Source organism: Narcine bancroftii, chromosome 4 (assembly GCF_036971445.1).
Source record: "Narcine bancroftii isolate sNarBan1 chromosome 4, sNarBan1.hap1, whole genome shotgun sequence".
In the NCBI taxonomy this organism is placed as follows: Eukaryota; Metazoa; Chordata; class Chondrichthyes; order Torpediniformes; family Narcinidae; genus Narcine; species Narcine bancroftii.
The window spans coordinates 43,070,553-43,098,202 of record NC_091472.1 but is presented as its reverse complement, the minus strand read 5'-3'; the positions used below and the strand labels follow the sequence as shown (position 1 = coordinate 43,098,202).

General features: G+C 41.7%; 1 protein-coding gene and 1 long non-coding RNA gene across 2 annotated transcripts in view; one reads left to right on the top strand and one right to left on the bottom strand.

Moving 5' to 3' along the window:
* Nucleotides 1-9,868: 9,868 nt before the first annotated feature.
* The window catches only part of LOC138759822 (uncharacterized), a 39,850-nt gene continuing 22,068 nt past the window's right edge, over nt 9,869-27,650 (top strand). Inside the window, exon 1 of the mRNA XM_069930376.1 lies at nt 9,869-10,689. Coding sequence (XP_069786477.1) covers nt 10,135-10,689 — 555 coding nt within the window. The 5' untranslated portion in view covers nt 9,869-10,134. The remainder of the gene's footprint in view (nt 10,690-27,650) is intronic.
* Nucleotides 25,695-26,451, bottom strand: LOC138759821 (uncharacterized). The gene is made up of 2 exons (XR_011355120.1): nt 26,270-26,451; nt 25,695-25,875 (listed from the first exon to the last, which is right to left on the bottom strand). It is a non-coding gene; the product is annotated as an uncharacterized lncRNA (long non-coding RNA).

The window sequence follows — 27,650 nt, the reverse complement described above, 5'->3', positions numbered from 1 at the left end:
TAATCCCAATTGGACATGAATGCCACAGTGATTTATCAAGTTATGTAAATTATAAAATGCTTTGACAATAAAATGTCATTTTTCTCTCACCGATCTTTCTCCTCCCTTCCTTTATGATGACGTGGACAGTTTCTGGGATACGAATATGTGGCAGTCTTCAAGTGTGAGCCGAGATGGTGAATGTCAGCAAGCCATTCAACTGTCTACAGATGAGTCCTGTCATTCAGTAATCTCACCTTTCAGAACGAGCTATTGGACTGTTATCATGATTGGAGATCTTGGTTGACTCCTCAAATCACTGTATCACACACCACCTCTGAACTCACCACTTCCAGTCACCTCCCTGGCACAGCCTCCAACCTTATTGTTTCCCAACCCTGTAACACCCATTTCTACCTCCTACTCAATTGTCCCAGCAGACCCATCATGTCCATGTGCTCCTGCCCCACCAAAATGGTCTCCACTTATCTTGACTCTGTTTTATCCTTACGGGTCCAGTCCCTCCCGCCTACATCCAGGACACTTCACACACCCTCTGTGATGTCAACAAATTCCAGTTCCTTGAACTCAATCACTTAATATTTGCCATGGATATCCAATTCCTATACACCTCCATGCTCCATACTGAAAGCCTCAAAGCCCTTCATTTCTTTCTGGACAATAGAACCAACCAGTCCACCACCCTCCTCTGGCTAGTAGAACTTGTCCTCACCCTCAGTGATTTTTCTTTTGCCAGATTAAAGGGGTAGCCATGAGCCCCCAGTATGCATGCCTTTTTTAGCTACGTGGAGCAATCCATGCTACAAGCCTACAAAGTTAAGGCCCCTCAACTCTTCCTTCACTACATTGATGACTACTTTGGTGCTGCCTCATGTATGAGCTTGTTGACTGCATTCACATTACTGCCAATTTCCAACCCAACCTCACATTCAACACTCTAGCAACACTCTCACTTTCCTTGATCTCACTGTCTCCATCTCAGGAGACAAACTCTCGACAGACATCATCTTTAAACCCACCAATTCCCACAACTACCTCAACTACACCTCTTCCCATCCTGTGTCCTGTAAGGATTCAATTCTATTCTCTCAATTCCTTAGTCTCTGTCACATCTGCACCCAGGACAAGGACTTCCATGCCAGATCATCAGAGATGTCCTCCTTCTTCAAACAACATGGTGTCCCTCTCCCATCATCAACTCGGCAAGACGCTTCCCCAATGGATTGTTGTTTACAAAAGGCAACAGATGAAAGATCTTGTTGGAGCCGCCATTTGTCTGGAGTAGAGCTTGCTGTTCTAAGAAGGTCATGTGGTTTTACAAGCAGAGAGAGTCAAACAGGTTTTCTCTCAGAGAGAAAGAGAGAAATCATTCTACAGTGTTACAGCCAGAAGAGGCAGCTTGGACTGGAATACAACAAGCTAGCAAGCTTGTGGAAAGCCCCATTTTAGAAGATGGCCTGGTCAAAGCCCTTGTGGTTCATGCAAGAAGAGAGCTGGCTGTCTAATATTTCACTTAGAATAAGAGAAAGAAAAAGAAAGAGGTTATCATCTCAAGAACCCTGAAGGAGCAAGTTTTGTCAGCAAGACACTGGAGTGGCTGATTAAGAAGTACATCAGTTGTGGATGACTTGGAACAACACATCTCTTTCTGAAAACCAAAAAGAACCTTCCTGAGTGGTAACCATTTACGTTTCAAGCACCAAAGCCTGGTGAACTTTATAAATGTTAAATTCTGTGCACAGTATAAGAATTGCCTGCAAGCAGTGAACTTGGAGAAATGAGAAGTGAGATTGGATTGTGAACCAAAGAACTTTTCTGAACTTATACACACATTATATACATGTGAGCTTAAAATTAGAAGGGGGTTAAGTTAGGTTAAGTAAGTCAATAGTGATAAGTTAAATTTTAATTCTATTTTCATGTTTAAAGATAATTAAAAGTAACTTTTGTTTAAGTAACCATTTGTCTTGGTGAATATCTATTTCTGCTGTGTTTTGGGGTCCTCTGTGCTCATAACACCTCCAATACCTACACATCTGCCCTGGCCCCCACCAACACCACCCCCATACCTTCTTGTCCTCACCTACCACCCCACCAGCCTTCACATCCATCACATCTTTCTCCACTATTTCTGCCAAATACTACATGATCCCACTACTAAATACATATTCCCCTCTCCTCCCCTTTCCACTTTCTGCAGGGATCGCTCCCTCTGTTACGCCCTTGTCCACTCATCCCTCCCCACCAATCATCCTTTTGGGACCTCCCCCTGTGACTGTAGGAGATGTTCCAATTACGCCAACACCTCAGGGCACCAAACAGTCCTTCCATGTGAATCAACATTTCACGTGTGAATCTGTAGGGTTTATCTACAGTATCCAGTGTTCCCACTGTGAACTCCTCTACATTGGAAAGACTGGACGTAGACTTGGAGATCGCTTTGTTGAGCAACTCGGCTCTGTCCGCTGCATTAGTGGGGATCTCCCAATGGCCACCCATTTTAATTCTTCATCCCATTCCCTTGTCGACATGTCTGTCTATGGTCTCATGTGCTACCAGACTGAGACCCCCATAAATTGGAAGAACAGCACCTCATCTTCTGACTGGGCACCCACTGACTGGGTAGAATTAATGTCAACTTCTTTCGTTAACCCTGCCCCCGCCCCTTGCTTCCCTCGTCTCCTTTCACACAGACATGATAAATTCTACCTAGTCCTTTATCACATCCAATTAACACCCTTTTGTTGGTCTGGATTCCTCCCCATTGTTTGAATTCCGAGGCTTTCTGATATATTCTGATTCTGCCTTTTCTGAATTTTCCTTGAAGAAGGGCTCAGGCCCAAAATGTTCTTTGTTTTCTATAGATGCTGAATAGATCAAATGAGTTCCTCCAGCATTTTGGTGTTTTTTTTCTTCTTCTAGACCAGGAGCAAAAAAGCCACTGACAGTGACTCCACTGCCATGCAAACAGAGATCTACAAGGTGAGGTTAAGCAGGCGAGGGCTTTATTCCTTGGAGCACAGGAGATGAGGGGTGATTTAATAGAGGCATACAAAATCATGAGAGGTATAGATTGGGTGAATGCACAGTCTTTTACCCAGTGGAGCGAAATCAATAACCAGAGAAGATAGGTTTGAGATGGAAGGGGAGAGATGTAACAGGAACCTGAGGAGTAACTTTTTACATAGAGTGTGTGTATGAAATGGGCTGCTGGAGAAAGTGGTTGAGGCAGGTACTATTGCAATATTTAAGAAAATAAATTAACAGATGTATGCATATGATAGGTATAGTGATACTGTCCAAACATAGACATGTAGGACTAGAGTGGGTGGGACATTTCGGTCAGTGTTGGCAAGTTGGGCTGAAGGATGAGTTTCCATGACTCTATGACTCTATCAGCTTAGTCAGCACAGACATGCCACTGAAGCTGTAATCCTCTTGTTGCCATCAATTGCGATGGACTCAGAATTCCCACAGCTGGTTTTAATGTAAGCCACTATTCACAGATCAAAGATTCTGGGGCCTTGATTTTAACTCAACCCGTCTGGTAGGATCAGAGGGAGTGAATGGTTAAAATTGCAAAATCTCGTTCAGCAAGTTCCTACCAGAATGCTGTTGAATGTCATTTTTGACCCTGGTGTGAATCAGTTGACAAAGTGTACCCCTTCGAGAAAGGCAAATACATTGCATATAAATGTAACTAATATCCTTATCATTGATTTGGACCCCAACATCTTTGTGGTTAGGGAATTTGCTGAGCTGAAGCAAACATGATTGGATCTGATTCCCACTGATCGAACTGAAAGCTGATGGAAAGGGGAAATCCCCTGCAGATGACTTGACAACCTTCAGATCTTGGATGTTCACCGGAGATAACACCAAAATCTTAGGCTCGCCTCTCATTTTGAAACATGGTGGCTGTAACAATGCAGCTCTCCCTCAAAACTGCTCTGGAGTGTCAGATTAGATGTCTCTACTGAGGTTTCTGGGGTATGGCTTGAATGTGGAACCTTTTAACTCAGAGACCTGCTCATAGTTTCTAGCTTTCACCGTTCTGAGTTTTCTCCTCTCCTTTACTTCATTCATTGGTTGTAGCAGATGATGCTCTTTCTTTGCATTGATCAGCAGAAAGAGGAAGAGAACTAACAGCAGGCCAACTAATCAAGAAATGATGGGGTTGTTCAGGCACTGTCAATGAGGAGCAATATATGCTTTACCCACTGAGAGACCAATACAGGTGAGTGGGTCGATAGGGTATAAACCAGAATCTTGGATAGGTTTGAGATCAGTGCATATAAGCATACTGTTACTGACTGATTGCTGGCTCTTTAAGCAAGACGTTGTCTATCCCAATCACCTGAGTTGTGCCAACAGATGCTAAAATCACCAGAAAGGAGAGAGTCCACAAAATGATCAACTGATGGTTGAGGGTGTTCGAGACAGATTCACTTGTGCAGAGCAGCCCAATGTAGTGGCCAGGGCACCAATAAACATCAGTAAACCCCCACCCCATGCTGTCATTGAGAACATGGGAACAGGAAAAGATTTCAACTCCATCAGTGGTCAACTAGTAACTGCATAGCACACATTTCCTGCAATAATCCATCCAGGAGCCTGCTGGTGGACTGAGCTGTGTGGAAACATTTGGAACTCCATGTTAAACTGATGCAATTGATTCATAAAAGTATCTGTCTTAGGCCTGATAAATCCCTCCACCACCTCTCAACCTTTTCAAAACCCCTGGCTGCTAGGGCACAAGACACAAAATAAGATTTAACCAGTAAAATAAAAAGATGCACAAGGCAGTGTGACAGATTATATCATATTTTATTTTGTATATAGAGATGATTTTGGAGGAGATAGATTGTGGGAGTAGTATAGGTCATAAACAAACTCAAGCATTTCACAAAATTGATCTCATTTAAAATATCAGAGCTTTGCCTAAACCAGACAGTCCGGGCCCAGGGCTTTTGTAGGGACAATGGAAACTGCTTTGTGAGAGGTTTTCCTAAGGAGGTGCAAATAGAAGAACCTGAGCTCAAGAGACTTCACAAGTTGGTGTTAATTAGACCTCCTGTGGAGTAATGGAATGAAAGAAACAAATGAACAGGCTCAGAAGTTTGGGTCCGATGCCGCAATCTGTCTGGTTGAAGTTTGCTGTTCTAAGAAGGTCATGTGGTTTTGCGAGCAGAAAGAGAGAGAGAGAGAGAGAGAGGAGACCAAACAGGCTTTCTCTAAGAGAGAGGGAGAGAACTGGTTTCTGCAGTTATGGCAAGCTGGCAGCTTGTTAAAACTCAAGATGGGTTGTGAGTTCTGATTTCAGCCTGTTGAAAACCCTACACGAGGAAATGGCTAGCTAGAGGCACTGAAGTAGCTGATCAGAAGGAATCAGTTTGTGTGTGTACAATGAGCAACAAATCTCTCTCTGAAACCAACAAGAACCTTCCTGAGTGGTAACCAATTACCTTTAAGCACCAGAGCTTGGTGAAAATTCATAAAAGTTAACTTTTTTTGCATGGTATTAAGATTACCTGATACCGGTGAACTTGGAGGAGTGAGAAGTGAGATTGGACTGTGAATCAAAGAACCTTTTTGAACTTATACACATTATATACATGTGTGCTTAGAATTAGAAGGGGGTTAAGTCAGGTTAAGTTAATAGTAATAAGTTAAAGTTTGATCCTGTTTATATGTTTAAAGAAAATTAAGAGCAACTTTTGTTTAAGTAACCATTTATCTTGGTGAATTTCTATTGCTGCTGGGTTTTTGGGTCCTCTGGGCCCGAAACAGCAGGTATAACTGGAATCAAAGTACATGTAGTTGGTTGAAGAATATAGAATATGTAGGAGTGAATTTAAGAAAGGAATTCAGAGGTACAAAAGAGCTATGAAATATCTGTGGGAAGTAAGATTAATGAGAATGCCAAGATATTCTAAGCCAGGTGCAAGAGGGTGATCAGGGAAAGGATTGGTCATTTTTAGAGACTGAAGAGACAATCTGTGTGGAGGCAGGTGATGTGAAGTGAATGCTTCTCATCTCTATTCACCAATGAGAAGGATGTGGTCAAAGAGAGGTATATCGATACACATGAGAAACTGCAGATGTCGGAATCTAGATAACCTGAGAGGAATATGGAAAATTTGTAGTAGGTCAGTATTATGATAAAAGAGTTTTTAGATGTTATGGACCACATTAGATTTGGCAAATCCCAGGACCAGATTAGGTAGGCACAATTAGCATTAGGATTAGTGCAATGATATTTCTGCGACAGCAATCCGTGTTCAAATCTGAACCTCTCTGTAACGAGTGGGTACATTTTCCCATGACCCTGGGTGTTCCACTTTTCTCACACCCTTCAAAATGTTCAGAGCTGTAATTAGGTGCATGGGTTTCAAAGGAATGAATCGGCTTCTACCATATTGTACGTAATTTTTTCAAAAATCTATCCTAAGTTGCAATGGGAAATAAAGAAGGAGATAGCTGCAGCCTTGTCAGAGAGGTAACAGAAGATAGGATGACAGTTAATGTTATTCTTTAATTTAAGAAAATATCAAGGATATGCCAGATATGAAAAACACTTGAGGAAAACACATGCAGACAGCCTGAGGAATTAACCAGGCATGCCACCCATTTAGCCACCAGAAAATCAGCTGGACGAGAGGCCTAGTACATGGAAAGAGAGGAAGAACACGGATCAGTGGGCAAGAATAGCATAAGCCCCAGGGCCCTGCAGAATTTCATACAGGTCAATAAGAGCACCCCTGGTGTCCTGAAGTTCCTTTGGAACCTGATGAGAGTGGCACGGGAGAAAGGAATCATACCTAAGGCATGGCAGAGAGCAGGAGAGCAGGAGAGATCTCGTTTTCTAATGAAAATAGCTCCTCAGCCTTCAGCCAATTCCAATTGGAAGGAAAGATTTTCTTCAGTGTCGTGGCTCAACAACTTTATACATATATGGTGAGCAATAAGTTTGTTTATACATTAGGGCAGAAGGCAGGAGTGTGGGGATTCTCAAGATGCTTAGAACACATTACCATCATCTGACACTAGATACAAACAGCCAAGTGGGAAAACAAAGACATGCACGTAACATTTTTAGATCTAGCCAATACCTTTGGATAAGATGCTCTGGACAGCCTTCAACTTCTTCAGGGTTCCAGAGGCCATCACACATCTCACCCAGGAGTATTTTCAGGATCTCCAGTTCTCCATTACAAAACACCACTGCTTGGCAGCACCTGGAAATAAATATAATAATAGCGTGCCCCATCTCTTGTATTACTTTCAACATGCCAATCGTACTCATCATCTATGTATCACGTTGGATGGTAGGAGGGGAGTGCCTGAAGAGTGGAATACATCTTCCTCCAATTAGAGCATATATGGATGACATGACCACATTAACAACAACAAAGGCTTGCACTAAGAGTCTCCTCTATAAGCTTCTCAGAGACAACAAATTTGTATGAATGAAAATCAAACCAAGCAAGCCTTGTAGCATTTCCATAGTCAAGGGCAGGCTTGTAGATGTCCTAGAAAAACCAATCGAAAGCTTTGGACATTGGTATAATGCAACCCTCAGCAGGTTGAACAACTCAGAGAGCTTAAGCAAATTAACAATACTGCTCTCCCAAGGAATCTAAAGGTGTGGTGTCTCAAGATCAGCTTGCTACTCATGTGGCCATTAACAATAAATGAAATCCAACAGTATTTTTATTGGGTAGTTTGCAACCTCTGAAAGGTTTGGGATTAGATAAGTTCCAGCTTGCTTTTGTATATTTAGCTTTATCCATAGTGAAAAAATGTATTGCTAGTATGTGGAAAGATACAAATATGATTGATATTAATAGATGGCATAATGAGATGAAATATTGTTTAATAATGGAAAAAATTATGTATGTTTTGCATGATAATTATATTTTTTTATTAATAAGTGGCTGTTATACTTGGAATATTTACATTTCAATTTATATTGATTAGATTTTAATATGTATATTTAACTTTTTCTTTACTATTCTTTCTTTTTTCTTTTTTTATGGCTCTCCTTAGGAGAGTTGGCTGAGGGGGGAGGTTCTTTACTTTTTTCTTTTTTTCTATATATATATAAAAAAATTCATGTTCATGTTTAATTGCTGTATATGTCATATATTATTTGTTTTTTGAATGAATAAATAAAGTTTAAAAAAAAACAATAAATGAAGCGGCTCAAGTGTATGTTGAGAAATTGGAGAGACTGATTCGTTCACGAAAGAGGAAGTGGCTTGGACTACCCAGATGTCTTAGTACAGCGTATAAGAAGGCTTTATGGGGATGGAATCTTGTCATTGCCATTGTGTAGCCTAGTGGAGGAATACAAGTGTACCAAAGTTAGGCTGGAGATGACCCTCAAAATCATGAGACCTGTGCGTAAGCAGTGCTGCCCCAGCCTTATCAACAGGCAGAAAATGAATGCCAGCTGCAGCAGAACAGAATGCAAAATCTGCACTCCAACTCATTGTGGGCTATGTGCAATAAGGTGGAGGGGGCTTAGGCGTATAAGCAAAGAAACCCACCTGGTAGAAAGCAATTCCATCTGAATTCTGGTAACTGGTGGTGGGGTAAGTATGCCAACAAGAAGAAGTAACCGGTAATACCTCAATCAAAACAAGGACAATGGGCAAGATGGGAAGTCATTGAAAGGAGGAGGCTAACCTGGAAGGACCTGTGGAATAAGGAGTCAAATAGAACAAGCTTTATCATCCGAGCCACATATGATGCCTGCCCTCCCCCACAAAACAAAATCTGTGGTTGGGAGAGGACCCAGCATGTTCCCTCTGTACAGCTCTTGCTACTCTCAAGCACAACTTGGTTGGGTGCAATGTCAATCTCACCCAAGGCCGATATACCTGGTGACACAATCAAGTGCTGAGATGTCTAGCAGTTGATCTTGAAGAAAAGAGAAGAACTTCAAATGCCCTGTCATCAAAAACCCAGACCCTCCCATGCCAGATACCTGGGATGGAATAGATCACAGGACCCACTCCTCCTTACTCCAAGATTTACGCCAACTTTGAGTCCTTTTTGACTGCAGGGTAGGGTTGGAGGATTGGAGAATGGTGACTATAGTCCCCTTGTATAAAAAAGCTAATAGGGAGAATCCTTAGACTTACAAACCAGCGAGTCTTACATCTGTGGTGTGCAAACTATTGGAAAGGATTCTTAAGAATAAGATCTATGATCATGTGGACAAGTACAGTCTACTCAAGGATAGTCAGCATGGCTTTGTGAAGGGAAGGCCATGCCTCAAGGGCCTAATTGAGTTTTTTGAAAAGTTAACAAAAGAAATTGGAGAGAGTAGGGTGGTAGATGTAGTCGACATGAATTTTAGTAAGGCATTGGTCAAGGTCCCCTATGAGAGACTTGTTCAGAAAGTCTTGAGGGATGGGATCCATGGAACCTTGGCTGTGTGGAAAACAAATTCACTTGCAGATAGAAAGCAGAGAGTAGTAGTGGAAGGAAAGTATTCTGCCTGGAGGTCAGTGAATAGTGGAGTGCCTCAAGGATCTGTTCTGGGACCCCTGCTCTTTGTGATTTTTATAAATTAACTGGATGAAGAGGCAGAAGGATGGGTTAGTAAGTTTGCAGATGATACGAAGGTTAGAGGAGTTGTGAATGGAGCTGAAGGTTGTCAAATGTTACAAAAGAGTAGAGACGGGATGCAGAGTTGGATGGAAAAGTGGCCGATGAATTTTAGTATGGATAAATGTGAGGTGACGCATTTTGAAAGGACGAACCAGAAGACTGAGTACTTAAGAGTATGAAGAAACAGAGGGACCTTGGGATTAGATCCATCCATCCTTCAAGGTTGCCACACGTTGATAGGTGTGATAGTACAGGTCTATCACCAATGTACATAGTGTATATAGTTACTGTACCTAGACTGTGCTTACAGCGATTGGCTGAGAGCTAAGCCACTCCTATTGTCTGGGCCTTAAAGGGTTGTGTCCCTAGCCAGGTCGGATCATTCCGGACTGGTCGGCCACCTGTGAAGAGCTCCGGTGTTTTGCTAATAAAAGCCTTGGTTTGGATCAACAAGTCTTTGGTTCTTTCGACGAGCTCTACAATTTTATTAGCAAAAGAATTTTTTTGAAAGGGATGGAGCGTTTAACTCGGCCAGAAAAACTTGATATCGACCCACAGTCAGCTACAGCCTTCAAAGCCTTTAACTTCTGGCTGCTGAACTTTGAAAACTTCCTGAGATTCATTCAGGTAGAGGAGGATAACCAGCGTCTAACAGCATTGCTGTCTATGGTGTCCTTGAGAGTCTACGAGAACATCCAGGATGAGACCACTTACACCGCAGCCATAAAGGTACTGAAAGGACTGTATGATCAACCGGTGAACAGAGTTCATGCCCGGCTCGTGCTTGCGTCGAGGAAGCAACAGCCCGGTGAGTCCAGCAGGGCATATTTACAAGTATTAAAGGCATTGGGCAAGGACTGTAACTGTGTGGACAAAACTGCTGTCGAGATCACAAATGATCTTGTCCGGGATGCCTATGTTGCCGGGCTCCGATCGAATGAAGTGAGGCTGCGCTTGCTCGAACAAGGGGTAGAAAAACTAGAGGACGTGGCCCGGATTGCAATCACAATGGAGGATGCAGCCTTAAAGTCCACCGAGCTCTCTAGGGACTGGACCCCACATTCTGATGTGAGTAGAGTGCCCTTCTACCCTACCCCTGACGGCCTGTCGGCTGCTGCTACCCTGCCCCGTGCGAACCCGAAATGTTATTTCTGCGGGAGGGACAAGCACAGCAGGTCCCAGTGCCCAGCAAGAAAAGCCAGGTGCCAGAAGTGCCTTAAAAAGGGCCACTTTGCTGCAGTCTGTAGGTCTAAAATGGCCGCCAGCAAACACAGTGCCTCGTGTGAAGCCCAATCGCCGCTTTCCCTTTCAAACTCTTCTTCCCCAGAGCTCTCGTCCAATGAGAGCGAGGGCTCCCCTGCACGGCAACGCCTGACGTCACGGAGACGCCGAACCCGGAAGGGGCAACCCACCGTCGCAACCATGGTGATGGCCCGTCTCTCGCCCCCGTGCGGAACACTTGACACTGCCGCCGCCACAGCCACCCCCGGGGCCGACGCTACCGCTGCTGCTGCCGCCGCCACAGCCACCCCCGGGGCCAACGCTACCGCCGCTGCTGCCGCCGCCACAGCCACCCCCGGGGCCGACGCTACCGCCGCCACAGCCACCCCCGGGGCCGACGCTACCGCCGCTGCTGCCGCCGCCACAGCCACCCCCGCGGCCAACCAGGTGCTCGCCCTAGCGTCCATCGCTGACGACCGCCAGGGCCCGACCGCCGTGACCAACGACCTACCCACCGCCAATCGCGAGCAACTACAAACCCCAATTCCATCCACAGTAATAGGGGGTCCTCATTCATGAGTGCAGAGCTGCAACAGTACCTTCTGGAGTGTGGTATTGCTTCAAGCAGGACCACGAGCTATAACCCACGCGGTAATGGCCAGGTCGAGAGGGAGAATGCCACCATATGGAGAGCGGTTACACTGGCTCTCCGGTCTAAAGGTCTCCCCACCTCTCACTGGCAGGAGGTTCTCACTAGTGCTTTACACTCCATCCGCTCCCTCCTATGTACTGCAACAAATGCCAGCCCCCACGAAAGGATGTTCCTTTTCCCGAGGAAATCCGAATCGGGAACCACTGTACCGGCATGGCTCACCGTCCCTGGCCCCGTCCTTTTGCGACGTCACGTCCGGCACTCAAAGAATGACCCCTTGGTCGACCGAGTGACTCTACTCCATGCGAACCCACATTACGCATACGTGGAGTTCCCAGACGGGCGGGAGGACACTGTTTCGGTGCGGGACCTAGCTCAGGACGCGGTAGACCCAGCAAACCCCCCAACTCCTTCTCCAGGCCCCGTGCCGCAACAGAAGGACCAACAGCATCCCAATGACCCGAGCCACCCTGCCGACAAAACGACTGGGGAATTGAGCGACGGAGCAGTCGCTCCCGACGAGCCCGCTGGCAACACCACTCCAGTGACCCCAATCCCGGCACCACGGCGGTCACGCCGGATGTTCAGACCCCCTGACCGCTACAGTCCTTGACCTACCCCTTCCTTTCATTCTCTCCCTCGTTTTTGTTTTTTTTTTCCAGGGTCAATTCTCCAAGAAGGGGTGAATGTGATAGTACAGGTCTATCACCAATGTACATAGTGTATATAGTTACTGTACCTAGACTGTGCTTACAGCGATTGGCTGAGAGCTAAGCCACTCCTATTGTCTGGGCCTTAAAGGGTTGTGTCCCTAGCCAGGTCGGATCATTCCGGACTGGTCGGCCACCTGTGAAGAGCTCCGGTGTTTTGCTAATAAAAGCCTTGGTTTGGATCAACAAGTCTTTGGTTCTTTCGACGAGCTCTACAATAGGATAGTAAGAAGACCTATGCAGTGCTGGGCTTCATTAATAGGGGATTGAGTTCAAGAGTAGCGAGGTCATGTTGCAACTCAACAAATCTCTGGTGAGACCATACTTAGAGAATTGTGTTCAGTTCTGGTCACCTCATTACAGGAAGGATGTGGGAGCTATGGAGAAGTTGCAGAGGAGATTTACCAGAATGTTACCTGGATTGTAAAATAAGTCATATGTGGAAAGTTTAGCAGAACTGGGACTTTTTCTTTGAAGCTTAGAAGGATGAGAGGAGACTTAATAGAGGTCGACAAGATTATGAGAGGAATAGATAGGCTGGACGGCAGTGCCTGTTTCCCAGGGCAGGGATAGTAAACTCCAGAGGACATGAGTGAAGGGAGGAAAGTTTAGGAGAGACATCAGGAGTCAGTTTTTTTACACAGAGAATACTTGCACCCAACCAAGTTGTGCTTGAGAGTAGCAAGAGCTGTACAGAGGGAACATGCTGGGTCCTCTCCCAACCACAGATTTGTTTTGTGGGGGAGGGCAGGAATCATATGTGGCTCGGATGATAAAGCTTGTTCTATTTGACTCCTTATTCCACAGGTCCTTCCAGGTTAGTCTCCTCCTTTCAATGACTTCCCATCTTGCCCATTGTCCTTGTTTTGGTTGAGATATTACCGGTTGCTTCTTCTTGTTGGCATACTTATCCCACCACCAGTTAAATCCTTCCCTGCCCCTGCCTGTAAAGGAGGAATCCTATCTGGGCTCCAAATTACTACGAGAAGAAATGGATATTGAACACACACTCAAGTCTGATCAGCCTGTGGTCAGCCTGCCTTGACAGAGGGTGTCTTGAGTTTAAAAGACAGAAATACCAAGGAATAAAACTGAAGATGTGTCTGATACTGAATATTATTCTCTAGTGGTCATTGTCAATTATTGTAATTGATGCAACTGACTGTACTTAGCTCTATGAGAGAGGATCAATCTAACCAATACTGAAACTTCAGGGATTGTAGCACTTAGTCCTATAGATCAACTTAGGTTGGTGAGCCTTTTGTCAGGGCAACAAAAATTATTGGAGAAAACCCGAGGGGTAGGATTAAAATTCTTTTGCAAAAACAAAGCTGATCAGGGATGGTCAAGGTGGCTTTGTATTCCAATTTTATAGCTGCAGCATCTTGAAGTAGTGATTTAGCTCCTTCCTGATTCTGACCCATTTAAAATGACCTACGTCACAATCTTTTGTTGCCCCTTGCACCTACCAGGAGCTGGAAGAGGAAGAGAAACAAATAAAGGAATATGGAAGAATTATATGAAAGCAAATGAGAATCACAAGAAGGAGAATCAGCCAAAGTGTTCAATGAACAACATTTTAATTTTTGTCAAATATATAATCTGAGACTGTTGGTTATTCTGATCTCCATATTTACATATGTTCACAACAGTAGGTTTCACTTTGCAAAGCCAGTCTACACTTCATGACACAGTTGGTAAATATGAATTCTTTGGATTCAAGTCTTTATAACTTGCTTATATCCAGGGGAACTCTCTTTTGCTTCTCTTTGATTGTAAGAGGCACTTCAGACAATTTCTGCCAATGGCAAATTTCTCCTCCTGACAGCAGACAAAAGCAAATTCATGTAATATTGCATTGTCTTTATTACATAACAATTAAGGAATCTTGAATCTTGATACATAATGAGACAGAGCTGCTCACAAAGAAAAAGGTGGCACTGCCGGGACTGCTGTAGCAGTAGTGCTGCCACTGGTGCAGACCCATGGGGAGCAAGAGAGCAGAGGTGCTGCACTCCTGTGGGGCCAGCCACCCAATCGACTGCCGTCAGCTGCACACGGGTTTTGAGCTTTATTTGAGATCCCGCAACCACAACGTCTGCACCCAAAATGGTGGTGCCTATTAATCGGCAGCAGCCACGAGGTGATGGAGACTCCGAGGAAGCAGAGGACTGGAGCAAGGCACTGGAAGATGGAAAGATCACCCCCCCCCACCCCATTTGAGAAGAAGTGAAGGAGACGACCCACAGGATGGTGACCACAGCAGCAGATCAATGGGGGGGCTCTGAGGCTGAGGGACCAGTGCAGGCAGTGGGTTGCTGGCAACTCGAGGCAAGGAACCCACGGAAGCCGTGGGCTGATGGAGACTGCTGTCGGGAGATGTGTGCTGGCCTGTGGACTGCTTGAGACTGGCTTGAACTGGCTGGAAGAGTACAGGTATTGGAACCAGGATGCAAGGGGGTGCCAAGGGTGCTGAAGGTTTCCTGACGGTGTCGGAGGTTCGGATCGGGAGCTCAGGTTGCCAATGGCTTTGTCTGGACTGCCGAGCTGCGGAAGCACGGGAAACAAATCTATGGACACTGCGATTCTGGGGGATTCTCTTTTGCTTCTTTTTCTCTGACTGTAAGAAATGTTGGAGGCGCTTAGGCGATTTCTGCCAGTGGTGAATCTATCTGGTCTGCAGCAGGCAAAAAGGAATTTCATGTAATAGATTACTGTTTTATTACTATGATAATAAATTGATTCTTCTTGAATCTTGAATAAAATTTTCATGATCAAATCCTGTTGATCGGAATTTTTTTCAACAGCCTACAGCAGATGGTAAATGTTTTTGGTTTCAATTACCTTTCAGTGGAAAATGCTATCTGAGAACAAAATGAGTTTAACATCTAAATTCTAAGTTAATGAAAGGTTTCTCCCTAAAATCAGTTTTCAAATGCAACAAACTTTCAAATAGAATAGAAAATCAAGAAGTCCTGCTGTTTATGAAAGCTACTCACTTTGACTGATTGACAATGACAATTAGATTGAAAATTTCCTTGATACTTTATAAATGTAAGCAAACCCCTTAACTAATAGATAATATTTTAAGCAGTGAGAGAGACCTCACTTAAAAGTTTCCATGTCCAGAGAAAGTAACAATTTTAAAAGAAAAGTGAGGTTGAAAATGTCAGTCATTTACTGCAGAATAAATAGCATAGCCTTTGGAAACACCTCCTGAAATATCACTATAAATATACATCCATAATATGTTCTGTGAAATAGGATGTTATGCGATTTGGACATTATGTGAACACTATATTATGTACATAGCAAAGCTATATGGGATACTGTAGTACCTGTAGGTCTGTAAACATTTTATTTGTAATTAGGGATCAGTGCGGGGTCAATATGGGGCTGTGGGGAGAGAGCAGGGCAGTGGGATTAGTGTGGGGGCTGACACAGGACAGTGGGGAGAGAGCGGAGCAGTGGGATCAGTGTGGGGACTGATACAGGGCTCTGTGTAGAGAGCAGAGTAATGGGATCGGTTGGGTATACAGTATCCAATTTCCTATAGCTAGCGATCAATTTTTCTAAATTGTTGCATACTTGCTGGTGGCAACTGAATAATTATGGGACCATGGATGTATATGCAGTCAGACATTGCCTGATTAGATGTAACTAGACTTTGATGTAATGTGGGGGGCTCCTAGACCAAGTGTTTGTACACTGCTGGGCAACATCATGATCAGTAGACTGAAAGATTTTTTTTCTGTAATTATGATGTTCCAAAATCAGCAAAATGGGGCATAAGGTTTTTTGACCTAAATTTAATGGAGTTGATTTGGACATTCTAGTGGACTGTAGTCCTGGCTGCAACAAACTCAGGACCCTGATCTTTTTTTTGGAGTAAATAAAAGAGTATGTGATCCATCTGTTTATAAACTTGCCTAACAAATGGGATATAAATTGTTGGCCCAAAGTGCCAATGCATTTCCAAATGAGAAACAAATGTAAGCCATTGAGAATAGGTTTTTTTTTTTGTCTGGCTCAGACAGTGTGAATGAGATGGAAAATCTATTGCACCAAGGGCCTTAAACCCTCAAAGGTCTACTCCAAAACACAGTTGCAACTGAATGACCTCTTCAGTTTAGCTACTTTTATGAGCTCCTCTCATGAATTGGCTTTCATAAATTTAACCTTTTGTTATTTTTTTAAACTGTATTTTTATTAAGTTTGCAATAATACAAAAATTAAACAATACAAGAAAAAAAATTGCTACTAATGCAAAACCCCTACCCCTATACAAGTTTGGGTTAAAAAAAAAACTAACATGGGGACAAAGTGATGACAACTTGGAAATAGACAACGCAGCATCAAAGCTTATAACAACCTAAAACTTTAGATTGTGATAATGGTCCATAAAATGGCCCCCATAGCTGTAAGAAGTTAGCATTTGAATCTTTAATGGCATATCTATTTTTTTTAAAACAAGACATCACTTAACCATTGTGTATGTGTAGGTGGAGTATTGTCTTACCATTTAATCAAAATCGCATGTCTGGCTAATAGTGAAGTAAAAGATAAAATTCAGTTTTGAGCTGAAGTCAGTAAAACATCAGTATCTTGAAATGATCCAGATAGAGCAATTAAAGGGCAAGGTTCCAATTTAATCTTAAGAATCACCAATAACATTTGAAAAACCTCTTTCCAAAAGGTTTCTAAACTAGGGCAGATCCAAAACATGTGAATCAAAGCAATTTTACATTTGCTACATAGATGATTTATATCAGACAAAAATGAGATAATTTAATTTTAGATCTATGTACTCTATGGGCCACTTTAAATTGCAATAACCAAAAATGTTGTGCACAAAGGGAGGGAGCATTGCATCATTTTGCATTGTTTCAGGTCTTGCACCTTTGCAGATTAAACTGTATGTGTGAAGCATGAATCTGAATATTAATTTCTAGGATTCATGGGGTCAAATTATAATGCTCCTAGATTTAATTTTTTTAGATATTATATAAAGGTATAGTGAGGATTGGAATATTATTTAACTGATATGTACACAATCATTTTAACTAACAATTACATTTTACAAATATGAACAAAAGTTGAAATTTGTTGTATTGTTTATATTATAAAATCACATTGCATTATCAATATATCTTGTATATGGGATTATGTTAAACTCAATAAAAATATTTTAAAAATAAAAGAAATGATAGCCAATCCTCTGTAACCCCTCATGAGCCTGAAAGTCCTACAAAAAGAAGTTAGCTACTAAATAGTTATTCTTACTCGTTTCTCACATTCAGAAGTTGCATTTGCACCTCTAAATTACTGATTGGAATCAACTCTGGGATAACATATTCAAAGATTATATTTTAAAAAAAAAACCTATTTTTTTCAGGCTCTTAAACAAAAGTTTTTAAAAAGTTACTCTTAAACTCTCACAATCAATCACTTGGACTCACCATTACTACTGATTTATCTCAACTTTCTAAACATCCAGCTGCCAAGTAGAATAGGCCTGGGTCATCAATTAAGTTTCCCAATATAAAACAGACATTACTCTACTGTTGGCCTGCTGATGGAAGAGCAGATTAAGTGAAGTCCCACAGATGGTCGAGAATAGCCTTGCTACATTCATTCTGCTCTGCTTTGGTGTGATGTCATATTGTAGAGCTAAAATTTAGAATCACAAACCAAACCAATATGTGCCTAAATACCACTCCAATTATCTTTTCAAGCTTTCTTCCCCAACAGGGCATTCACCATTGTTCTTGTAATTAATTACTGTTGATTGGTTTAATTAACTGGTCATTGTTTCTGTTAATGATCAAAGACTGACCTCAATTAAACCATTGAAGCAAATATCAGATTAGCAAATTCTTTAGTGTTATTATTAGAGATTTTCTTTTAAATTAGGGCTTGTCAAGAATGATTGCTTTAAAGTTCAACTCAAGAGGTCAATCTGTGTTTTCAGTCTTCAGAGGAATTGGGTTGTGTTGGGAGCTCATGGTCACTGCAGAAGTACTGATTCCATATTAGTGAAGCAAGAAATTTACTGCTTCATTTGTTGCTGTTAATTACTATGGCATCTGACCAGTGGGGACAATAAACAGAGTTCAACAGTGTCTCCTCTATTTGCTATAGACTTGGGTTTAAAATGGCTAATATGTATTATAATCTGTGATTGGAGGTCTCTCAGCATGTAACAGTAATGTCTTGGGATTTTAAACACTTCATCAATCAGCTTCAAAGTAGGGGAGGCTGTCATTTTCTTGATGGAGAGGGGAATAGAAGAAATTTGTGAGCTGCTATCAATCAAAAATAGTAAAAAATGAATGTATTCTCATGTACAATATATAAATGCACCAAAATTAATTCTTGTTGCAGCCATAAGTGCTATGTAATGGGGGGAAAAATAAGCTGCAGGAAGTTACCGTACAGCAAGAAATAAAAATGTATTACACAATAGTGCAGATGGTGTTTTTTTTTGTGGTGTTGGAGTATAATGTATATCCTTAAAATAAAGTGCCTGTGTTAGTGTTACATTGGATATAGAACATTACAGTATAGGCCCTTTGGCCCATAATGTGTGCCGCCCTATATAACCTACTGAACAAACAAAACCTTTCCTACCTCACCCATAACCCTCTATCTTTCTTACATCCATGTGCCTGTCTAAGAATCTTTTCAATTTACCTATTATGCCAGGATCCACCACCACCTCTGGCAATGCATTCCAGACACCCACTACTCTCTGTGTAAAAACAGATCCCTGATGTCTCACTTCAACTTTCCTCCCCTCACCTTGTACAAATGGCCTCTTGTGTTTGTTACTCTTGCCCTGGGGGAAAAGGTGCTGGCTGTCTACCCTATCTATGCCTCTCATAATCTTTTAGACTTCTATTAAGTCACTTCTCATCCTTATTCACTTCAAAGATAAAAGCCTTAGCTCTGTTAACATTGCCTCATAAGATAGATTCTCCAATCCAGGCAGCATCCTGATAAATCTCTTCTGCATATAGCTTCCACATCGTTCCTGTAATGAGGCAGCCAGAAATGAATACAATATTCCAAACCAGAGTTTTATAGAGGTGCAACATTACCTCATGACTCTTGATCTCAAACCCTCGACTAATGAAGGCCCACAAACTATAAGCTTTCTTACTACCCTATCAACCTGTGCAGTGACCTTGAGAGAGCTATAGATTTGAACCCCAAGATCCCTCTATTCTTCTAGACTGTTAAGAATCTTTCCCTTAACCATGTACTCTGCTTTCAAGTTTGACCTTCAAAAATGCATCGCTTCACACTTATCCAAGTTGAAATCCATCGGCCATTTCTGAACCCAAATTTGCATCTTGTCTCAATCCTGTGGCAAGTAATGACAACCTTCTACACTATCTCCAACTCCTCCAACCTTTGTGTTATGTCAGAAACAAGTTTTGCCTTGTAAAGATGGTACAATTGAAATGGCAGGCCAAAGTTTTGCAACAAAACTCCAGTCAGAAGTTATAAGATTCCATTTTGACTTTTGTTCATTGGAAGGCTAAATTGTAGAATTAAACTTGAAGCTCCTTAATGCTGATTTTGGCATCTTCATCTTCAAGCCAGTGCACCATTTCCACTAATAATGTTTTTCATGTCCAAAACAAAAGCATTTCAACTGGAGTTCAGTTTGCTGATGCAACTTGTGAAAGTAAAATGTAATAATACCAGGTTTGCAAAATTAGACCCATAACCTTTTGGATAGAAAAGCATGACATGCTAAGGACACTATGGTGTAAATGCCTTTGCCCTGATGCTAAATTAGTACATTTGTTGTGTATGTTGTGACCACAGATTTCACCACAATTGGCAACTTGTGGCCAGACTTAACCTTGGCACCACAATTATCTCTGCTGCAGCACTGCACCTTACCTACAGCAAGTTCCCTGCAGAAGAGGAATTAATTTGCATGATGAATTGGAAATTTAATTACAGCCATTCCAGAAACAAGGCCACACCAACCACTGTCATCAAGTTACAGTGAACTGATGAAATTGGTTCATGTGTACACTGGGAGGTCAAAATCATATCTGTTTTTAATTCCTTATCCAAGTCTAGGAGAGTTTGGCTTAAGCATCAATAAGACAAAAATACTAACTTCATTCATACCATTGCCCCATGATAATCAAGATCCATCGAGACCCAAGTTGATGAGGATCATGTTCCATATCTGAGGAGTCATTTTTCAGTAAATCCAGTTATTGAAGTCACTTCCTCCAAAGTGCCAGCACCAACTTCAAAGACTACCAAGAAACACTCATACTCATCCTCCTATGTAGTCATGGGGGGGGTAACTTATAGTAGTCACCTTAGGTATACCTTTGATGCCGGTTCCTCAAAATCTTTCAGTTAATGACAAGATTGGAGCCAGATCAACACACTGAACATTGAGGGTCTGATCATGTTGAACTATTGTTCGTGGGCAGTCAGTCCTTCCTGCATTACCAATACCAACCTCTAGAAGCAAGCTTTTAGTTCTGGGCTATATTATAACAAGAGATTGCTGATACAACAGGGATAGAACTTTTAGGATGTTTTAATAACTTTGATGAGGACTGGAGACCCTTGACTAAACATGCTAAAGCTGAAAAAGGAACACTCGATGAAGCACCAAGTACCCATAGTCTCTGTGGCAAGAGCACGTGGAGAACAAGCAAGCCTACACTCTACCCATCTGCTCACTCGGCGAGCTCTACCCTTTCCATAAGTGGCAGAGTGTTCAGATCTGGAATAGGATTCAAAGTTCTGCTGTGAACACCAGGGACAGCTCAAAGTGAAACACGTTGATCCAAACCACAATTTTCATTGTCATCCAAATCTCCATGAACTTACAAGGGAACATTCATGTAAACTTTCACTCCACTTCATTCTTTCTACTCAGTTGAGTCATTTGGGAGTGGACAAATCACGAGACCCCTTCACGGACAGTTTAATCAAGAATGGAGCAATGGTTCATTATGAGTAAGTTGCACTTTGCGAGTTGTGTCAACATTTCCACTTAATATTGTTTGCATGATATTTATATCTAGATTTTAATTTCGGATTCTTTTAAATTGCTATGCCTGACATTTTTATTTGCTTCAGTTTTTCCTCTCATAAGCTTTTGTGAAAACAAGCACAGACATCAATCTCACAAACGAGAGTCAGTATAGAAGGGCCAGGGAAAATCATGACCAACAGTTCCTGTCCCTGTGTCAATGTAATCCTGCATTCATAGCAACCAATTGAATTTGATCAGGATATCACCATACCGGGGTCTATATCCATTTATCTCCAATTACAAACCAAAAATACCATGAAGAAGGATCTCCAAACCAAGCTCTGATCATTTCATCCATTTATTGTACTTAGTGAAATGATATTTGTTGGAGAGTACTGAGAAATTAAAAATTCTGGATTTGATTAGGGAGCTTAAGGTAAAGGAATCCTTAAGAGGAAATGACCACATTATGATAGAGTTTACTCTGTAGTTTGACAAGGAGAACTAAGAGTTGGGTGTATTGGTGTTGCAATGAGTAAAGGTAACTACAAAGGTGTGAGAGAGGAGCTGGCCAATCTTTATTCGAAAGGGGCCCCCAACAGGGATGATGGGGCCCTTTCTAATCAAAATTAGAAGGGGACCCCATCTGGGAATAATTCACAGGACACAGGAACGTTTCATGCCAAAAATGAAGAGGCATTTTAAAGAGAGGGTGAGGCAACCATGGCTGACAAGGGGAAGTCAAAAGAGCACAAAAGCAAAAGAAAGGCATCAGAATCAGAATTTATTGTCATGAGCACACCAAGAAATTCGGAGTTTTGGGGCAGCATCATGGTGCAATCATTCATATTATAACCATCTTACAACATTACTATATCCAAAAAGTGCACAAAAAGTAAGGCAGGGTCTTTGGTTCATTGATTATTCAGGAATCTGATGGCAGCGGGGAAGAAGCTGTCCTTTTGCTGCTGAGTGCTCGTCTTTAGGCTCCTTTATCTTTTTTCTGATGGTAGCAGAGCGCAGAGGGCATGGTCTAGGTGGTTGGGGTCTTTGAGGCTAGAAGCCACTTTTTAAAGACACCGCCTCATGAGGATATCCTTAATGGAGTGAAGTCTGGTGCCTGTGATGTCGCAGGCCAAGTTTACAACCCTCTGGAATTTATTCTAGTTCTGAGAATTGGTACCTCCATACCAGGCATATTGGTTTGTAAAAATCAGAGCATTAAGAAACTTTTAAAAACCAAAAAAAAAATAAGGGGAGAAAATGACATATGGAGATAAGCGAGCCAATAATATAAAAGGGCCAGAGGACACAGCCTTAGAATAACAGGATCTGCCTTTAGAATAGATATGTATAAATTTCTTCAGCCAGTAGGTGGAATCTGTGGAATTCATTGTTACAGACCCCTGTGGTGGTCACAACAGTGGGTATGCACAATATAGATCCTGGTATCCAAAATTTAAGCAACCGGCATCCTCAAACAACCGGCAAAAAAACTGAGGAAAAAAATGTTAGAAATTGTCCTGGACTGATTGAGAGGTGCAACAGTTTTGGCAGGGAACTACCACACATAATCATAAATCATATGAGTTAACCAGAGTTTGTAGGGATTGAACCTTCCAAGTGAAGAAAAAAAGAAGGAAGTAGAGGATTTACAGGAGAAGAGTGGAAAAGGGGGGAAAATGCCTGAACGTTTTTGGTAAGATGTGGGCAATGACAGAGGAAAGGGTTAGACAACAGAACCTCAGAGGATAGAAAGCAATGGCATGTCAGGATATGGTGAAAGTAGGACAAAGCCAAAATAATTTAGAGGGAGTAACTGAAACTTATGTAATGGGAAAGCTGCTTCTGGTTGTACTGTTATTGACTACACAAAAGGTCTGCGTGCACTTTTGTAACATCGCTATTTTTTTCTTGCACTATGGTAACTATGAATAATAATTATTATCTCCTTTGTGGCGCTACCATTAAGTGTATAGATGTATGTCTGTGCTGTATGGGCTGGCTCACCTCCCTGAACCTGTGACTCCTCCCTCCCAGATATCCCAAAAAAGCCTCCTTCAGTACCTGGCTTGGAACCGGGCCAGCAACATGCAAGCTGTGTTGACACTTTAAGGTGATTAAAGCCTATTAATCACGATTCTCTCTCTCTTTTTAATTAATTTAATGTATACTATTGTGGTTGTTTATTTTCTTTATAAAATATCTGTTCTGCTGCAGCAAATTAAAAATTTGGTTCTGTACAATATATTCAGGATTCAATTTATTGTCATTGTAATAAAATAGCGTCATATTACATGAAATTGCTTTTGCCTGCTGTAAGGCAGACAGATTCACCATTGGCAAAAATTGCTGTAAAATACATTTCTGTAAATATACCATATTAAAAAGTAAATAAATTAGTGCAAAAGAACAAAAAAGTGTGAGGTAGCACTTATGGTTCATTGTCCAATCAGAAATCTGATGCCAAAGGGGAAGAAACTGTTTTTGTAATGTTGTGTGCTTGTCTTCCAGCTCCTATACCTCCTTCCTGATGGTAAGAGTGAGGGCATGACCAAGGTGATGAGGGTTCTTGATGATAAAGGTTGCTTTCTTGACACTCCACCTCTTGTGGATGTCCTTAATAGAGTGAAGACTAATTGCCATGATGGCACTGGCTGAGTTCACAACAAGGGATCCCTTATTGCCCAAACAGAACCATGCGAATCTACGGACACTTGGTGACTCGGGGAGTTGGGGGGGGGGGGGGGAGGGAGAACTCCCTTTTGCTTCTCTTTCTCTGACTGTAAGAGGCGCTTCAGGCAATTTCTGCCAATGGTGAATCTGTCTGCCTTACAGCAAGCAGAAGCAATTTCATGTAATGTGACACTGTTTTATTACAAGGACAATAAATTGAATCCTGAATATATTGTACAGAACCAAATTTTTTACTTGCTGCAGCAGAACAAATATTTTATAAAGAAAATAAACAATCACAATAGTATGCATTAAACTAATTAAAAAGAGAGAGAGAATCGTGATTAATAGGCTTTAATCACCTTAAAGTGTCAGCACAGCTTGCATGTTGCTGGCCCGGTTCCAAGCCAGGTACTGAAGGAGGGGCTTGGGCATGACAGCCTTTATGGGGATATCTGGGAGGGAGGAGTCACAGGTTCAGGGAGGTGGGCCAGCCCATACAGCACAGACATACATCTATACACAGTGGTAGTGCCGCAAAAGAGATAATAATAATTATTCATAGTTACCCCAGTGCAAGAGAAAAATAGTGATGTTACAAAAGTGCATGCAGACCTTTTGTGTAGTAAATAACAGTACAACCAGAAGCAGCTTTCCCATTACATTATTTCCACCACACCTGTAGAAATGTGCAAGTGTCTTTGGAGACAAACCAAATCTCCTCAAAATTCTAATGAAATATAGCCACTGTCAAGCCGTCTTCATGATTGCATCAACATGAAGGCCATAGATTTTCAGAGATATTGACACCCAGGAATTTGAAGTTCTTTATCTTATCTACTGTTGACCCCTCAATGAGGATTGGTTTATATTCTCCTGGTTTGCCCTTCCTGAAGTCCCCAATCAGTTCCTTCATTTTGCTAAAGTTGAGTATAAAGTTGATGTCGTGACTCCACTTAAATAGCTAATCTAACTCACTCCTGTATGTTTCCTCATGTTCCTGTCTGTGATTTTGCATAGTGTTATTGGCAAATTCGTAGATGGCTTCACATTCCTGCCCAATCCCATAATTCTTAATTCCCCTACTCTTCAAATATCCCTCTATCTGTGTCTTATTCACATTCCGCGAGGCAGAGTCTGTTGCTTCCTTGAGCAGAGAATTCCACAGATCACTGCTCTGGGAGAAGCAGGTCCCCTTGTCTCTGTCCTAAATCTTCTTTTCCAAATCTTGAGGCTGTGTTACCTTGTTCTTGTCTTACCTGCCAGTGGGGAAAAAAGAGTCCTTCCTAGCTCCTATCTTATCTACTCCTTTCATAATTTTAGACATTTCTATAAGATCCCCCCATACCCTTCTAAACTCCAATGAGTGTAGTCCCAGACTGCTCAAACTTTTCTTATAAATTAAACCCCATTTCCAACATCAGCCCAGTGAACCTCCTCTGCATTTCCTCTGAAACCAATAATCCTTTCTCAAGTAAATGTACACCTAAGATTATCTTCATTTCTAGATCAGTTCTGCAGAAATCAATAGCTGAAGGCCAAAGACAACTTCATTGAAATGCTTGTGCTTGACTCCATTTTGTGCTGTGTGGCATGAGATTAATTAAAAGGGTGACTTGCTAAACTCTCTGAATTTGAGGAGGCTGTTGTAACCAGAGTCGTCTTCTTAGGAATGTACTTGTCACTGTTTATGCAGAAAAAAAGTATTTATGAACCATTTTCACTGCAATAATATCGTGAGGAAGACCATAGCATGAATGTTTTTCTGACATAATGCTTGTAAACAATTAAATGCCGAAGCTGGTTTTTTTATTCTCTGCAAACTTTCAGTGTTTTAATGTCAACTAAACTTCATCAATAGTCGGATGAATCAATAGTCGGACGAATTTACGGTGAGAAATGCCAAATAGCTCCACAACCTCTGTGACATGTTTATTGAATATTCCAAGGAGCAGAATATTGTGGGGTGAAACCTAGGAAGGAATCTGAAATCATTAATCCCACACACAAAAAAAACCATTGCCTTTAGCAACTGCATGCAGTACTCCAGGTGTAGCCTCACCAGAGATTGCAGAATATTGTAGCTCTTTAAATATAATCCCTTCACCAATGAAGGTCAGCAAGGCTTGAATGTGAATTTTTGCTTCTTTCTATGTTTGTGTAAAAGACTGTACAGTTTGGGTTTTCCCATTTCCTGATTCTGATCAAAATCAATTATCTTTAATCTGCTCTTTGGATTTCAAAGTTTGTATATCTGAGTCATTGTGGCCAAGACCATAATATCTGCTTGCAATTGCACATCAGTTTGTATTTCATGCAAAACCATAGACTTACGACTGACAAGAAATAGAAAAGAAAGATAATTACAGCTTTAGTTATTTGTGTTTTAAGATGATCAAAGTGGCAGCTTCGAGATGTTCACATATCTGGGAAGAGTTCCACATCTCAATATGCCTTTTCCATAATCACTGCACTCCACTATCCCTTCGTATTCCCCAATCTCTTCCCCCACAAGCATAAAAAAAACTTGATTTCCTCACAGTACTGACTTGTGATTTATCCTCATCACAAATGAAGCATTGTCAGTTGATTATGATGTTTGACATTGCAGTCAGCTGCATTAAAATTAGCAATATAGTATTATAGGTTTACAAGCAATGTGATTTATATTTCCAAAGGCCAAGGTTACAAATACTCCCATGAGGATTGAACCATTTCCTGCTAATCTGCAAAATGAAGTGAGGCCCAACATCATCTGAATGGTTTTCCACATGCTTACAGACCCAGTCCATCCCTTGGACAAAGGACTGCCTAACAGCTGAAATGTATTAATATTCCGCGCAACATCTCACTTTTTACCTTCTCTTCAAGCATTTCAATCCATTTTTATTTTAAACATGTCAAACAACTCTACACAGTCTGTTTTATTCCTCACACTTTTATAACCTTGCCATGAAGCTAATTTCATATCCAGTAAAGATGCTGTGAGAATTTGACCTGCTTTTGACCTTCAAATGCAAGACTATCTGCAAAACCAAATGGCAATCTTTTCGGCAGATGGTTGAAATATACACAGTGCTGTTACGTAAGGAAGGAATGCAGAAAAAAATGAGTTTTCTCTCATTTTTCGGTCAGGGTCGGGACCAAGTATTCCTCAGTCACATACTCGGTGAGTCAGAGGTGAAGGTGGACTTGCTAGCAAGGAGTTAAATGAAAGCCTTAAAATATACAAAGCCAATGCAGGGTGTGTCTTCAGTTTCAGGGTCAGATTAGTGAGCTATTTCTCATAACATAACATATAACATAACATAACAATTACAGCACGGAAACAGGCCATTAGGCCCTTCTAGTCCGCACCGAACCAAACACCCCTTTCTAGTCCCACCTCCCTGCACAATGCCCATAATCCTCCATCTTCTTCTCATCCATATACCTGTCCAACCTTTTCTTAAATAAAACAATTGACTCCGCCGCCACTATTTCTCCCGGAAGATCATTCCACACGGCTACCACTCTCTGAGTAAAGAAGTTCCCCCTCATGTTACCTCTAAACCTCTGCCCCTTAATTCTTAACTCATGTCCTCTTGTTTTAATCTTTCCTCCTCTTAACGGAAATAGTCTATCCACATCCACTCTGTCTATCCCTTTCATAATCTTAAATACTTCTATCAAATCCCCTCTCAACCTTCTACGCTCCAAAGAATAAAGACCTAATCTGTCCAATCTCTCCCTATACTCTAGATGCTTA